The 15,194-nt window shown below is 35.4% G+C and overlaps 1 protein-coding gene across 10 annotated transcripts in view; it reads left to right on the plus strand.

The window, feature by feature from the left end:
• HACD4 (3-hydroxyacyl-CoA dehydratase 4) overlaps positions 1 to 15,194 on the plus strand; it is a 45,057-nt gene that overhangs the window by 4,663 nt on the left and 25,200 nt on the right. For 9 of the 10 annotated variants that reach the window (XR_005198336.1, XM_017518583.2, XM_017518582.2 and 6 more), the window contains 3 exons: positions 487 to 614; positions 8,608 to 8,720; positions 13,014 to 13,120. Coding sequence is in view for 9 of the 10 variants with exons in the window: in XM_017518583.2 (XP_017374072.1) it covers positions 487 to 614; positions 8,608 to 8,720; positions 13,014 to 13,120 (348 nt within the window). In the remaining variant the exon portion in view is untranslated. Of the gene's footprint in view, positions 1 to 486; positions 615 to 8,607; positions 8,721 to 13,013; positions 13,121 to 13,264; positions 13,365 to 13,903; positions 13,957 to 15,194 lie in introns of all 10 variants that reach the window. The other variant, XM_017518586.2, reaches the window with a different exon arrangement.

The following is a 15,194-nucleotide window of genomic DNA, read 5'->3' on the forward strand; positions in this document are numbered from 1 at the left end:
GATATGTATGTTCTTTGATATCATGACATTAACAGCGTCACTTCCATAAACCACCTCTGAAATCATATTTTTTCTCATCTTTGTCATTTTCTTGTCAGTGGAGAAGCTGTGAGCACAGTAGTGTCTTTAACAAGCTCGTTTCTATTTACACTTGAGGTGGTCTAGATTCTAGGAGGTTACTCTTATGTGGGATTGCTTTATAATCTTAAAAGTGGGGAGTAACTACTGCATGCACATTTAGCCATGAAATCTTTCTCAAGGTTTTTAATTCTTTTTGGAACAGGAGCAATGAAAGTACACTACATTATGAAATGCTTTTTTTAAATTTGCATTGTATTAACAATTTAGTAGCCTACTTAAGGAATTTTTCACATGTACAATGAAAAAGGAAGTGAATAATCTCCATTTGATTTCAAAGTGGTGCATACATTTGGGTTATAATCTAGTTTTTACTTACTATATCTGCATTTTTAACCCACTGGACAGATTCAATGGTTGACACTTTTTATGCTATTGGATTTGTGATGCGACTTTGCCAATCCATTTCTCTCCTGGAATTGCTGCACATATATGTTGGCATTGAGTATAACCATCTTCTCCCAAGGTTTTTGCAGGTAGGTTAAAATCACATCATTATTACTATGATTATTATAGAATCTGTTTCATATTTACATTTTTCCTATTTATAGCTTCTCTTGACGTTATGACAGTTAAAAATCCAACCCTTGTCTTAGGTCACTGATAAGGAGAAGCAAGTTCATGGAAGGACAACCTTATTCTAAAACTGCACGATTAGAATAACCAGTTGGAAACATTCAGGGCAGTCATGCTGCACTGCATTGATCCTATCCTGGAAGGAGCTTTCATAGCCACTTTGCACCTTCACTATGTCACTGCCTGGGGTAGTAGAAGACAATGATAAGGCATAGGATTGGAGACTTGGGTTTGAGGCCGGGCTTTGCTGCTTACCGCCATGGGATCATACCACCCACAACCATTGGGCTGTTGAGGGAAAGGACAACACAAAGGCTGGCAAAAAGTAGGTGATTAAAAAACCAAAAGTTCCCTTCATCTCTGTCCAGACAATAGAGTACTCCTGGACCATTTCTTGTTCATTCGCCCTCTTTTACTAAACATCAATGGAAAGGGGAGATCATTTGTGTTTATCTAGTGTGGCATCTAAGCATAGATGTGGGGGTCACACAGACCTGGATTCAAATCCCAGTTCTACTTTGCACTAGGTGTATACATTTAAACAAGTCATTTAATCATTCTGAACTTCATTTTCTCATGTGATATGAAAATAACACGTATCTTATTAAGTAACTGAGAAAATGGATAAGTTTCTGGCACTTGGTTAAGAATATAGTACTTGGTAGCTATTACTATTTTCTTTTTTTTAATTGCTTTTTAGGTTTTGGGCTATTACTATTCTTAGCTATTTTTTGTTCCCTATTCCATGCCTCTAGCCCTAGATTATGATGTTCTTTGAAAAGGCAGGTTGAAGGAAAATGGGAAATTTGCAAGTAGTGACTCCATGTAAAAAACCATTGCTGGATAAAGACAAAAAATAAAAATATTTTCTGTAGATTTTAAACTCATGTTCATATAGTCATCCCTTTCTTATGGGACAGTAAAGGTTAGGCAACTATATGAACATGAGTTTAAAATCTACAGAAATAGTTATCTACATGAGTATTATTTTAGGTATCTCCAAAATAAATTTGAAAATGGTTAATTTTGACAATTTTACATTGTTAAAATAATTAAAATATGTCAGAATCGTATTGTTGCCAGCGCCTAACAAAATGCTTACAATGTAAATGTACACTTTAAGTTTTTGTTAAAGAGTGGCATAGATCCTTATATTAAACTTTGTTTAAAATACCATGAAAGCCTAAAAGATAGAAATAGTATAATCCTGAGGAGCTTTTTAAGAACTGAGCATTACAATTTTATGGAATATTTTTACCTATGGAATATTTTATGGAAAATTTTACTTACTAAATAAGAATAGGGAAATAGTATCCATTAGGATGAAGACATTTAAAGTGTTGAAATATCAGATGTGAAACAAAAATTAGGATAATTGTGTATGAACTAATAACATAGTAGTCAGTTAACTAGCTAAGACCTAGATGGAATTCCCTTTAACACAGTTCCTTACAAAATAAAAGGGGATACAGATCTGTCCCAACAGCAACATACTATCTAGGAGCAAGATTTATTGGTGTTTATTACTTATTTACAATGTGTTGTACTTTGAAACAACCAAAATACCTATAGTACCAGCATCCCATAATGCTAATCTTGGGAAAAATAGAATTAACAACTAAGATTAAATAAAAGTTGTATTCTGTCATCTGGAATACTACTGCCTGATATATGATTAAATTCATCTAAAATCGAGGTTAGGTTTTCTTTTGATATTTTTTTAAAAGTACTTTTTACTTTTTTAGGCTAAGAGGCTACTACTGGTTTCATGGTAAAACATTTTCAAAATTAAGAGTAGTGTTATTTAAGTTATTGCCAGTGTAGAGAATGCACCTAGTGAGAATAGAGAATTTTTTAAGGAAGAAAACTCACTGAGCACCTTGAATGTGCCTAGAAAATGTCCACATATGTGCTTTACAAAATTAGGCTTGTTTAATAACAGAAATTATTACATAACTTAGAAATCTTATATCTTGGAGTTCCAGGAATTCCAGAATATACACCTGATTTTAATCACTGCTAATTAAAACCCTAATGGCTTATAGAAATATATAGCTATAATCAACCAAATCTTGGTTTGGCGATTTAAAAACAGTGGCAAATATATATTGACACCTTTTATTCAAAGATGAGTTTGCAAAGTCTGATGTTAGCAGAGTGCAGATGATTTTGAAGTCTTCAGTCATTGGGAGACGTAAGTCAGGGATCACTATGTTAGGGAGAAAAATTAATCTCATCCTGAGCTGATTATTATCCATCTTTGTGGCGGTTGTCTGGCTTCCTCTTTTTATCTCATTTGAGATTTTATTTGGCCTCTATTTCTTTAATTCATCTGTCATCCTTTTCTTGTTTCCCTCAATGGAAATGGCGTTTGAGAATGGTTCAGAAACATGCCATTGTGCCCAAAGTTTCATTTTCTCCCTCCTTCCTTTATTAGAGTCATGCAGACAACTAGAATTCCCTCATTATGGGATGGCACTGAGGCCCCTGCTTTAAAATAATGAAACAAAACTCTCAGGTTGTGTAATCATTCTTGGTTTTCCTGTTTCCCCATTTTTAAATGAAGAAACTGTAGCTAAGAGTGGCTGCTTTTAAGAAAGCTGAAAAACCATGTCCATGCAGTTGTGGTGTGACTTTGATATTACCTTCAAGAGATTGTTAAGTGACAACTGAATTCTTTTTGTGCGGAGCTGGTCCTCCAAAATATCTAGAGAAATAATTCCAACCAACAGTAGGAACTCATTAGCTAGTTGAGCAATTAGTATTATACATATCAAGTAGTGGTGGTGGTGTGTCCACAGGGGATAAGTTTATTTTTTTGGTGCTGTGTTTGTGTTTCTTGTGCTTTTGTTTCCTGTGCATTTTTAAATGTTTTACACGCACATCTTTATTTTGACACCTAGGGGAAAATGGTAATGAATTTCTAAAATTACACAGGAAAGGAAAGGAGAAAAACCCATTGACTAAAAGACAATAATCATTTAACTGACATATATTTTGCTGTGTATATACTTAGGGGAAAATGGCAAAACTATAACATATATATTTATAGACTTCCAATTTTTGAAATAATTGCACGTCAATAAAAATCACATAAGAAAATATAGTAAACTTTGATACTTTTACTTTTTAAAATGGAAAAGTAAAAATGGTCCAAAAGAAGCGTAAAAGAAAAAATTATATAAATGAAAGCTAGGCATCTCTCTTCTCCAACCTATCCTCCCAAATGAGCTTACATACTTTTTTTTTTAGTTTAGAAAAAATGTTGAATTGGAAAACTAGTTGATTTCAGTAAACTTAATCAAAACAACTTGACTTAGTACAGAAATATTATCTACCATGAAATGTTGATTTTGAGAGCCTTTATTCAGTTTGCTTTTACAGAAGCCTGAGAAGGAGATTTTACTTATATACCTTTAGGATGTTAGAACTCAAGAAGAGGGGAAAATAGCCAACACTACCCATTGAATCATAACATGAAACTGATACCCCCATAGGAAACCATTAACAGTCTGCTCCATCACCTTTTGAGAAATGCTTTCAATGCAAATAATTCATTTATAACTGAATTAAAATGATTAAATTACACATCCTTCCCTCTGCATCATAATCAGCCCTTCTGCACATAATAATTTTACACATTTTTACTTAATTTTTTAAGTTTCTCAACCAAGACACTAAAAACTTACTCCCAAATTATTGTGCTTACAAGGATTCCATTTATGAGTCCAAATCACATAAACCATTTCTGTATTTACCAGTAACACTTCTACTCCTGATCAGGGCACGCAGGTATCTGTTTGTCAAAAATCCCTCTAAAGATTTCACAGTCACATACTCTTAAGAGAGCAAATAGGAAGGAATTCCCAAAGGAAAGTATCTTGTAGGGAAAAAAAACAGATTTTACCCTAATTTCTTTTTAGCTATGAAGCAGGTGCTTATTTGCATTGCTAGACCAAATAATCTTCTGACTTTCCATAAAATAACATAGATTTTTCTCGCCAGTTTTGAGCTTGGAATAGGCTTATATTGTTAGAGAAGAAACTACCAAAGAGAGTGTTGATCTGTAACATTCTCCAAATTTTGAAGCCTCCTGAGAGGCTGTGCCCAATTAACTCTGTAGGTAAGATTTTAGATTTTTCTTCTGTTTTTAATGTTTGATCCATACAGTTCTTCAGTGTGATAAGTATAAAGCTATATTCTTAGTGTAATTTTACAGATGCTGAGATTGAATTTTTTTTAATTCACTGAAAGTCATTACATAGAAAAAGTTTTCCTGTAAATACATTGTAAATCACTACATTAAAGTGTATTTCAGTATTTTCCTAATCATAGCTTACATTAGTCTTTTATGTTTGTCACTTTTCTAAGTTCTTTACATGTATTATTTAATCTTACAACAACCTTATCCTGTATATGATAATGACTATGTAACAATAGATGCTAATTATTATCTATAGTATAATTATTTAACCCAGAAGTAAATTATGCAAGGCCACATAGGTTTTGAATATTACAGCAGAAATTTAAGCTATTTGGCTCCTGAGCTCTCAACTATTATGCTACATTTGCTTACTGTTTCACCAAGTATAATTTAAATATCATAAAAGCAGGGGCTTGGTCTTGTTCACAGCTGTATCCCCTGGGACCCAGAACTTACACTCAATTATCTATTGAATGATGAATAAATAAACAAATACAATTATTTAAATGCTTTTGCCTTACAGAAGAATATAAGTGATAGTTTTTGAATATATAAAGATATATGTCTGAAGTTCTCAGAAAAGTTCAGAGGATTGAGAGTTTAGATTTTCATTTTAGTATAATAGTAGTATTTGACTCTAAAACTAATCTTAAGATTCTAGAAATTTTCCCTATAGTTGAAGTATCATTTTACCCTCCCATAGCTTATAAATCAAGTGCTACCTGCCATTGGTAAAGTAACAACTTAGTTTCAATTATTGCTTAACCTGCAGTTTAGGATTCCCAAATAGAACATAAAAATGCCAAGTATTTTTATCATATAGTTATTACACTTTTGAGTAGACCACATTATCACCATCTTTAACCCAAGTTGTAGGCTATTTACTGTACCTTTTATTCTACCTGCTTCAGTTGTACTAAACGTTAGAAGACCATTCACTAGTAATTAGTCATATTTTCATAGGATTTGTTAAAAAAGACAAAGGGCTAAGTTCTTCCAAGTGTCAAGCTCTAAATAACTGGTCAAATGGTCATGTTAAAGAAAACATACATTTTAAAAGCCTTTTCTTCAAAATTATTTTGCTGTTAGGAAAATCAAGGGGGCTCTTGTTTTAAGGCTTGATTTTCTTAAGGAGAAGCTTTTTTAAAGAATAAGCTATAACTGGATACTAGGCAATGGAGTAATTCATACCAAGTAACAATGATGAAAGAGTCTTATTGTCTAGGTGTTGATTCCAGACTTGTAGGTAAGTAAGTCATTTTCATTTGGTAAGATGCATGTCTTTTGTAAAACACATATAATAACACCTACTTCTTAGGGTCATCATAGAGATAGATGGTGTATATTTGGAACCTGGCACAAAGTAAACAATAAAGACTAGCTTTTATCAACTGAGGAACATCTCTGCCTAAATTACCCCATTGTATTGCCACTAAATGGTCAAATTAGAGTTGAATGACCATCAGATGATTTGCTATCTAGTTAGATTGACACTGAATATAGAGGGAGTCTTCATATGTGTGTATGTGTGTTGTGGTTTGGTTTTGGGGACCATACTGTTGCTGCTTTCTGTGCAGCTGGGATTCCATCGCTACCCTGGCATAGACAGTGAAGTGATGATTTCCAGCAGAGTGAGTTTCATCATGCATTTCTGGTGTCTCCCTTTTAGGAGATTTTCCCCTGTGTCCTCTTCAATTAAGAGGTGGCCTGACATCATGGATAGCTTACAACTCTGGAAACCAGGAGACTTCGGATATATATGTGTTTCCAGTTCTGTTCCCAAATTCCTGATTTGTAAAAATGTGGGGCTGGGCTAGCACCAGAATGTTACTGACAGGTGTCTAAGTTTTTTCAGTAGTCAGCCATGTAATTAGAAATCTGTATTTTATTCATGCATCCGTTAATGTATGTGTATCTCCTGAGATTTCTAGCAAAACTAGAAAGTTTTCCTAATTACCAAGCACTGATCAAATGTAAGATTAGGTGGAGCCTAAGAACTTGTTTGCTGCAAACGTCTTGTATCTGAAGGCTGAGAGGTGTCATGACATGAAGACTGGATCATTCAGTAATTATAATTCCAGCTCTGTAGAATTTATTATAGAAATTAAATCAATAGAGTATTATATTGTAAAGAAAGAAAAAAGAAAAACAGCTATGTAGATAGCTTCCATAGATTGACTAAGGTTTGAATCATATCTAATTCCCCTTAGCCAAGCATAGAACCTCTTGACTCACCACTGTAGTCATGTCATAAACATGCTGATAAAGCTTAGACACATGGATTTCTGATCATGTGGCCCACTGTTGGCAAATCTTGGATTTCTGTGCACGAGGTGATTTTCCAGGACTAGCAGCCTGTGAATGCTAAGTCACAGGTTATCCCAGTCTTTTCTCCTTGATCCACTTGAAAAACGAAGAAAAATATAAATCATTCCCTCTTTATTTTTACTGCTAACATGACCCTTTGATCTTGTGTATTTTCCTTTGACCATTAAGAGCAGGTATAACTTCGTATTAAAAAACACAAAATACAGAATGTACAGGACATATTAATATAAGAAGGCACTTTATATTTAGGTTGGGAAAAGGCAATGTATTTTTTTATGTTTTTGAGGCTAATAATTGGAGCTAAGCCAAAAATGTGTGAAGTCTCAATGACTTATAAATGCTTACTGACTTGGAATATATATTCCAGGAATATGTTGAATTCCTTTCATTTTCCACTAGCTTATAAGGGTTAGGATTATATTACTCCTCTACCAAAAAAGACAACAACAAAAAACTACAATAGCTTTTCTGTGGGATGGAATTGAAATTTCTCAGCCTGCCATTGAAAGCCCTTCACAACCCAGCTCCAAATGTTTTTCAGTTTCTTCTTATTCCCTACTATGCACCCGCCCCTCCGGCCCCCCAGTGGCTCACACCACTCCCGGGGCATTTCTCCATCTCTGCCTCTTTGCTCAGGCTGCTCCTTTTGCCTGGGATGCCTTCTCTTCTTGTATCCAGTCTACCTGACAAACTCCTATCCATTTTTCAATATCCAACCTAGATGAAGCAAAATGTTACCCGTCTTCATAAATCCCTTTGCATTCTTTCTCCAGGCAGAAAGTATCTCCCTCACCTGCTCCTCCATACCTAGCGCACACTGTGCTGGCTATTGTTCAATTCTCCCACTGCTGCTACCCTCTCTGGAGCAAAGACTGTTTTCATTTTGGCATCGGACACACAGTAGATGCTCAATAAAGCCTTGTCAAAGTGAATGGAAACACATGCATGTGGCAAGAAGGAAGGAAAAACCCTGATTCACATCAAATATATGTCATTTTTTTATTCATTATAAATACAGGCAAATGAATGAGGAATTGAAATTCAGCCATAACCCTGCTCTCTCAGAGGGAGGCATTGTTAACAGTTTAGTATACATATTTCCAGCTAAAGTCTACTTTTGAAAGGAGATCTGCTTTTTAAAATTAGGGGAGGAGTAGCAGGGAGTGGGGGGATTGGGGAGGGATAGCATTAGGAGAAATGCTTAATGTAGATGATGGGCCATGGGCGCAGTAAACCACCGTGACACATGTATACCTATGTACCAAACCTGCATAATCTGCACATGAACCCAGAGCTTAAATAAATTACCTACATAGCCTAACTGTTGGTCCTAATTTTTGACTTTGCTGTTTCTTTGTTAGCTCACAGAGAGAATAATCATCCTTTTTGTGGTGATCACCAGTCAAGAGGAAGTCCAAGGGAAATACGTGGTGTGTGTTTTATTCATCTTTTGGAATCTATTGGATATGGTTAGGTAAGAAGGCAAAATAATCTCCTTTAAAAAAAAAAAAAGGCCAAATTACTTTCTACAGTGAAATCAGTACTAGCCGCTTACATTTGGTTACTCTGTATGAGAGGGGAAAACATATTCCCCTTTTCAAATTATTTTATGTTGATAAAGAAATGTATTTTTAGTGCTCTCCGCAATAGGCATATCAAAGATAATGAAAACCTACCATGGTATTACAAGAGTAAAGCAGCACATTCAGGTTTCTGCAGAAGGCTTGGCATAAAACCAAATTGGAATAACCCTCAGCTGTTTCCTAACGGGAGGCATTCCTCACAATTACTTTAGTACAGTTGCTTTAATAAGCAAAGCAGGTCTTCTATTGTATCGTCAGAATTTAGAGTTAGTTCCTGTGCCTTCAAGAATCTTTTAAATAATGGGGCCTCTCTAGAAGAAAATGCACTCCCACATCCATTTACGATTCCAGTGGGTTCAAACAACTAACTTAAGTTCTTTTATGGAAGCATTGAGAAGCCTTGCTCCAGTCTTCAGTGTCCTGCTAATTCTAAAACTTCGCAGTGAGATGTACCTAGCCTTATCCCTACAAGTGATGGTGTAAAACAGTCCCCTTTGCTCAGTGAGTCTTTATACCTAAATATGGGGAGATGTCCTAACTGCTAGGTCAGCTTTCACAAATGAGAACTGTCCCTTCCACTTGAGAGATTTGGATTTGAATAGGTAACAAAGAGCCTTAGTTTGTTTTTTTAGCCAAAGTTACGTAAATTTTTTATTGCCAATAACTGGATTAAAATATGTCTAAATAATTAAGTCCTAGAGTGAATTAGAATAAAATGCTTTGTAGAAGTAAAATGAATTTAATTATGTATATAAATTAGTAATTTCTCATTTTTGAATTGATAGTTTAGTGGACTTGGGGCAAACTTCATGGACATTCATAGCCCTTCTGTTCATGAGACAATGGAACATCATTTGGGATTGAAGCTTTCTAGTATGTTGCTCTTAGGTATGCTGACTCTGTCAGTCTCAGAAGCTCAGTAAAAACATTGAAGAATAAAACAATGTTTGCACTGAAAGAAGTAGCATGCTGTCATAAGAAGACTTTTGGACCGAAAGGTAGTTGTCCCTGGATGAACCCACCTTCGCCACTTACTTGCTAAGTGATGGTTAGGCAAATCACTTAACCTTTCATATTTTAATAACAGCTTTATTGAGATACAATTTATATACCATGAAATTCACCCTTTTAAAATACACAATTTGTGGGTTTTAGTAGATCCAAAAAGATGTGCAGTCATCACTAGTCTCTAAGAACATTTTGATCACCCCTAAAAGAAACCTCATCCCTAGTAGCAGTCATTTCCCACTCCCTCCTCCCTCCAGCCTCTGGAAACCACTTACAACATGCTGTCTCTATGGACTGCCTATCCTGGAAACTTCATATAAATGGAATCATCCACTATGTGGCCTTTTGTAACAGGCTTCTTTTACTTAGCATAATGTTTTCAAGGTTCCTCTGTGTTGTGGCATGTGTCAGTACTTAATTGCTTTTTGGGCTGAGTAAAATTCGCTTGTATTGATTTACCACTATCTGCGTATCCACATATCAGTTGATGGACATTTGGGTGGTTTCTACTGTTTGGCCATGAGGAATACTGCCATGAACATCCATATACAAGCTTTTGTGTGCACACGTTTTCATTTCCCTTATACCTAGGAGTGAAATTTGAGGCACCTAACTTTTAGAAACTTTTTTTTCTCTGTAAGATGGGGGCTGACTTATCTTCCCACCCTACCCTAGAATTATTTTTCCTAAAGTAATGAGCAAGAAACTTCCTCAGCCTGATAAAAGCATCTATGAAAAATCCATACTAACATAATAGTTAGTGGTGAAAGACTAATGCCTTCCTCCTAATATCCAAGAACAAGACGAGGGCATCCACTCTTGCCACTTACATTCAACATTGTCCTGGAAGTTTTATCCATGGCAATGAGGCAGAACAGAAAACAAACAAAATGGTATGAAAGACAGCTAGGTTGGAAAGCAACAAGTAAAACTATCTCTATTGGCAGATGATATAAAAAATTATAAGACCAATATATAAAAATGAATTATATTTTCATACATTTGTAATTAACTACCATAAAATGAACTCAAGAACACGATTCTGTTTATAGTAGCATCAAAAAGAATAAAGTACTGAGGAAAAAATTTAACAAAAGATACACAGAATTTATACACTGAAAATTATAAAGCATTGTTGAAAAAAATTAAAGATCTAAATAAATGAAAGGACATCCCACATGGCTTGAAGACTTAATATTGTTCAGATGGCAGTATTCCCTAAATTGATCTGTAGATTCAGTGCAATCCCTATTAGAACCCAGATGACTAATTGCAGAAAATGAGAAGCTGATTCTAAAACTCATATTCAAACTCGGAATAGCCAAAACAATTTTAGAAGACTATAGCTGATGTCTCATTCTTCCCCATTTCAAAACTTACTACAAAGCAATGATTAAGTGTGCTACTGGCATAAGGATAAATCATGGAATAAAATTGATAGTCTAAAGATAAAGTCTCACATTTTTGATAAATTAACTTTTGACAAGACTGCCAAGACCATTCAATGGGGAAAGATTAGTTTTTTTTGCCAAATGGTGGTGGGACCAACTGGGTATTTATATGCAAAAGAATGAAGTTAACACTCACATGTAAGTGGTAAAACTATGAAACTCTTTGGAAAAAAATAAACGAGTAAATCTTGATGACTGGATTTAGCAGTGGATTACAAGATATGACACCAGAAACACAAAAGAAAAAAAAGATGAATTGGACTTCATCAAAGTGGCTTTTTTTTTTTTTTTTTTTTTTTTTTTTTTTTTTTTTTTTTTTTTTTTTTTTTTTTTTTTTTTTTTTTTTTTTTTTTTTTTTTNTTTTTTGAGATGGAGTCTCACCCTCTCATTCAGTCTAGAGTGGTGTGATCTCAGCTCACAGCAACCTCTGCCTCTTGGGTTCAGATGATTCTCTTGCCTCAGCCTCCTGAGTAGCTGGGATTACAGGTGGCCGCCACCATGCTCAGTTAATTTTTGTATTTTTAGTAGAGACAGGGTTTCGTCATGTTTCCCAGGCTGGTCTGGAACCCCTGACCTTGGGTGATCTGCCTGCCTCGGCCTCCCAAAGTGTTGGGATTACATGCCTCAGCCACCGCACTCAACCAAAAGTGGCTTTTAAACATGAAAAGATGCTTACCTGCTCTTCTGAGGGGGAAAAGGTGAGATACTATTTTCACTTTGATTGGTAAAGATCAAAAAGCTTGATAATATGCTGTGTTTAATGAGGTCCTGCACTGCTGGTATGTATGCTTTGTAGTAGATATGCATATAGATATGCAAATGCAAAAACGTTTCTGAAAGAATACCTAAGAAACTGACACTGGCCATTGTCTCTGAGGGGTGGAATTCAGGTCCTGGATTGAGAGAAATTTACTCTTCCCCATTCATGTTTTCAAGGTGTTCTGGGTGGTTTTGCCATATGTATTTATTGTCTGTCTCTATCAGTAGTTCTTAAAGTGTGGTCCCTGGACCAGTGGCATCAGTATCACCTGGAACTTGTTAATACAAAGTCGGCTGTACCACAGATCCGTTGGTTCAGAGACTTTGGGAGTAGGGCCCAGTAATTTGTGTTTTAACACTTTAACATGTCATCTAGGTGATTCTGATGTATGCTCAAGCCTAAAAACCAGTGTCCTATGCAAAGAAATAAAACACCATGTAGACTATTTAATCTATTACATCACAAAGGTGGGCTTAGAGGTCCCTACTATACCCAAATTAGCTCCCAAGTCCAGTTGTTTAATTGATCACATAGATATTACAACTGCAGAAGCAGAAGGATGCCACGTAAAGATTTGGAAGTCATATTTTATTTTTTAATTCTGAGATATTTACAATTATGTCTGTCTTTAAAAAACCTAGCTGCTTGCTGCATAAAATGGGCTTGGCTTTTTAATGAAATTGGAGTCACTAATCAAGAAAATTTGTATTTTTCTAAGGAGGGAGTAAGAGTTATTTGCTCTGTTTAGCTTTATAATTATTCATGATCTACCCCATGAGTCAAGCCAGATTGACATGGTCCTTTTCCTACCCATTAAAAAAAAAAAAAAATTTTCTCTTGCTTAAATTATAGGAAATAAAAAATATAATTTGCACACTTTCCAGTTATATCTCTGTTCTTAATTACATAGTAAAGTACAGATATTAGCAGAAAATTATGTTTATGAGCATCTCATCTCCTTTCAGGTACACTTACAGCATGTTATCAGTCATAGGAATATCCTATGCTGTCTTGACATGGCTGAGTCAAACACTATGGATGCCAATTTATCCTTTATGTGTTCTTGCTGAAGGTAAGAAAAGAGTGACTTGCTATATTACCGATGAAAGCCATCTAGTTATAATGGTTCACTAAGTTTTTTGATGATTAAATTACTATTTTTGCAGATGCTTAGCGCACTCAGCGTGTCTTTCCTGGTACATTTCCCTTGATGCAGAGACAAAGTTGAACAGGGAAGCAGCTCTGCACAGTAGACAAAATATTGGCAAAAAGCAAAGGCATCTGAGTCCTTCATTAATTCACTGTATGAGTTTTGAGTAACTCATTTAACCTCTCAGCGTCTGCTTGCTCACCAAAAAGAAGTTAATATTTAGAGACTCCATGATTTCTAACTTGTAATGCACAGAAATTGAGTTCCCACTTACCATTTCCCATGTATCCTGCCCTCTCTCAGCAACTAGTTAACTCTGCCTTCAGATTAATCATCATTTTCTGAGGGAGGCATTCCCCGACTTCCTCAACTGAGTTCTTCCACCTACAGCATCATGAATCTTTTATAGCAGGGGCCCCCAACCTGGGCTATGACCCCAGTCTGCAGCCCGTTAAGAGCCAGGCTGCATAGCAGGAGGTGAGTGGTAGGCTAGCAGGTGAAGAATCATCTGTGTTTATGGCCACCCACCATGGCTCACATTATCACCTTAGCTCTACCTCCTGTCAGATCAGTGGAGGCATCAGATTTTCATAGGAGCACGAACCCTTTGGTGAACTGCACATGTGAGGGATCTAGGTTGCATGCTCCTTATGAGAATCTAATGCCTGATGATCTGTCATTGTCTCCCATCACCCCCAGATGAAGAACATCTAGCTGCAGGAAAATAAGCTCAGGGCTCCCACTGTTTCTACATTATGGTGAGCTGTATAATTATTTCATTATATATTACAACATAGTACTAATGCAAATAAAGTACACAATAAACATCATGTACTTGAAACATCCCGAAACCATTCTTCCTCCCCTGGTCTGTGGAAAAATTGTCTTCCACAAAACCAATACCTGGTGTCTAAAGGTTGAGGACTGCTGTCTTATGGGGCTTATCTCAGCATAATTACACATTTGTATGATTATTTGATTAATGTCCATTTCCTTGACTGGACTGTAAGCTCTGAGGGGGTATGAGGATGTCTTTGTTTGTTTCTTTGCTTCCTTCCTTTCTCTGACGCATCAGTATACATGCTCAACACAGTATGAATTGTTGAATACAATATGAAGTAGGCTAATTACATAGCCTAAAACTGAAGATCAAATCATTCAGATAACCAGTTTGCAGAGTTTGAGGATATTTGTAGATTAGATGATTTCTTCTGCAGTGGATTTGGTAGACTGGTAAGGAGCATTCTGTAAGACATGATTAAAGTTTTGAAAATTGAAGGCATAAAATAAGCATGTTAAGCTAACTAAGGGAAAAACAAGGACGTAGATTTAAGATAAAATGATGACATTGACAATAATCATAAGCTATATAAAAGCCAGTTAAAAAATAAAAACACATTTTCTCTCCACTGATGAGCAGAGAAAAAGAGCTTAAGTTACTGTAAATCATGTTAGATAGAATTTTAAACTTTTTTTTGTTTGTTTCAAAAGGAAGAATTACTAATTTTGGAATAGACTACGCCAAGTGGATCTAGAGAATAATTGTCTTGAAAACCATAAAAAAGAACCTGATTGTCCATTCTTTAAGAATGAAATCACCTCTCATTGTAATATCAAGTACATATCTTTGTTATATCATAGCACTGTAGAGAGTATATAAAGGAAATGGGGAGATGTTGGTCAAAGAACACAAAGTTTGTTAGGAGGAATACATTTTTGAGATCTACTGCCCAGCTGGGTCACTGTACTTAATAATGTATATTTCAAAATAGCTGAGTAACTTTCAAATGTCTCATCCCCCCCAAAAATAAGTGAGGTGAGGGATATGTTAATTAGCTTGATTTAATCATTCCACATTGTACATATATATCAAAACATCACATTATGTTTTATATATATATACAATTATGATTTGCTAATTAATCAAATTTAAAAGAATATATAAGGTAATAAGGTAGAAATAAGACTAGTCCCTTCCTAAGAATAAGGGGTGGAT

Source organism: Cebus imitator, unplaced genomic scaffold (assembly GCF_001604975.1).
Source record: "Cebus imitator isolate Cc_AM_T3 unplaced genomic scaffold, Cebus_imitator-1.0 Scaffold688, whole genome shotgun sequence".
Classification (NCBI taxonomy): Eukaryota; Metazoa; Chordata; class Mammalia; order Primates; family Cebidae; genus Cebus; species Cebus imitator.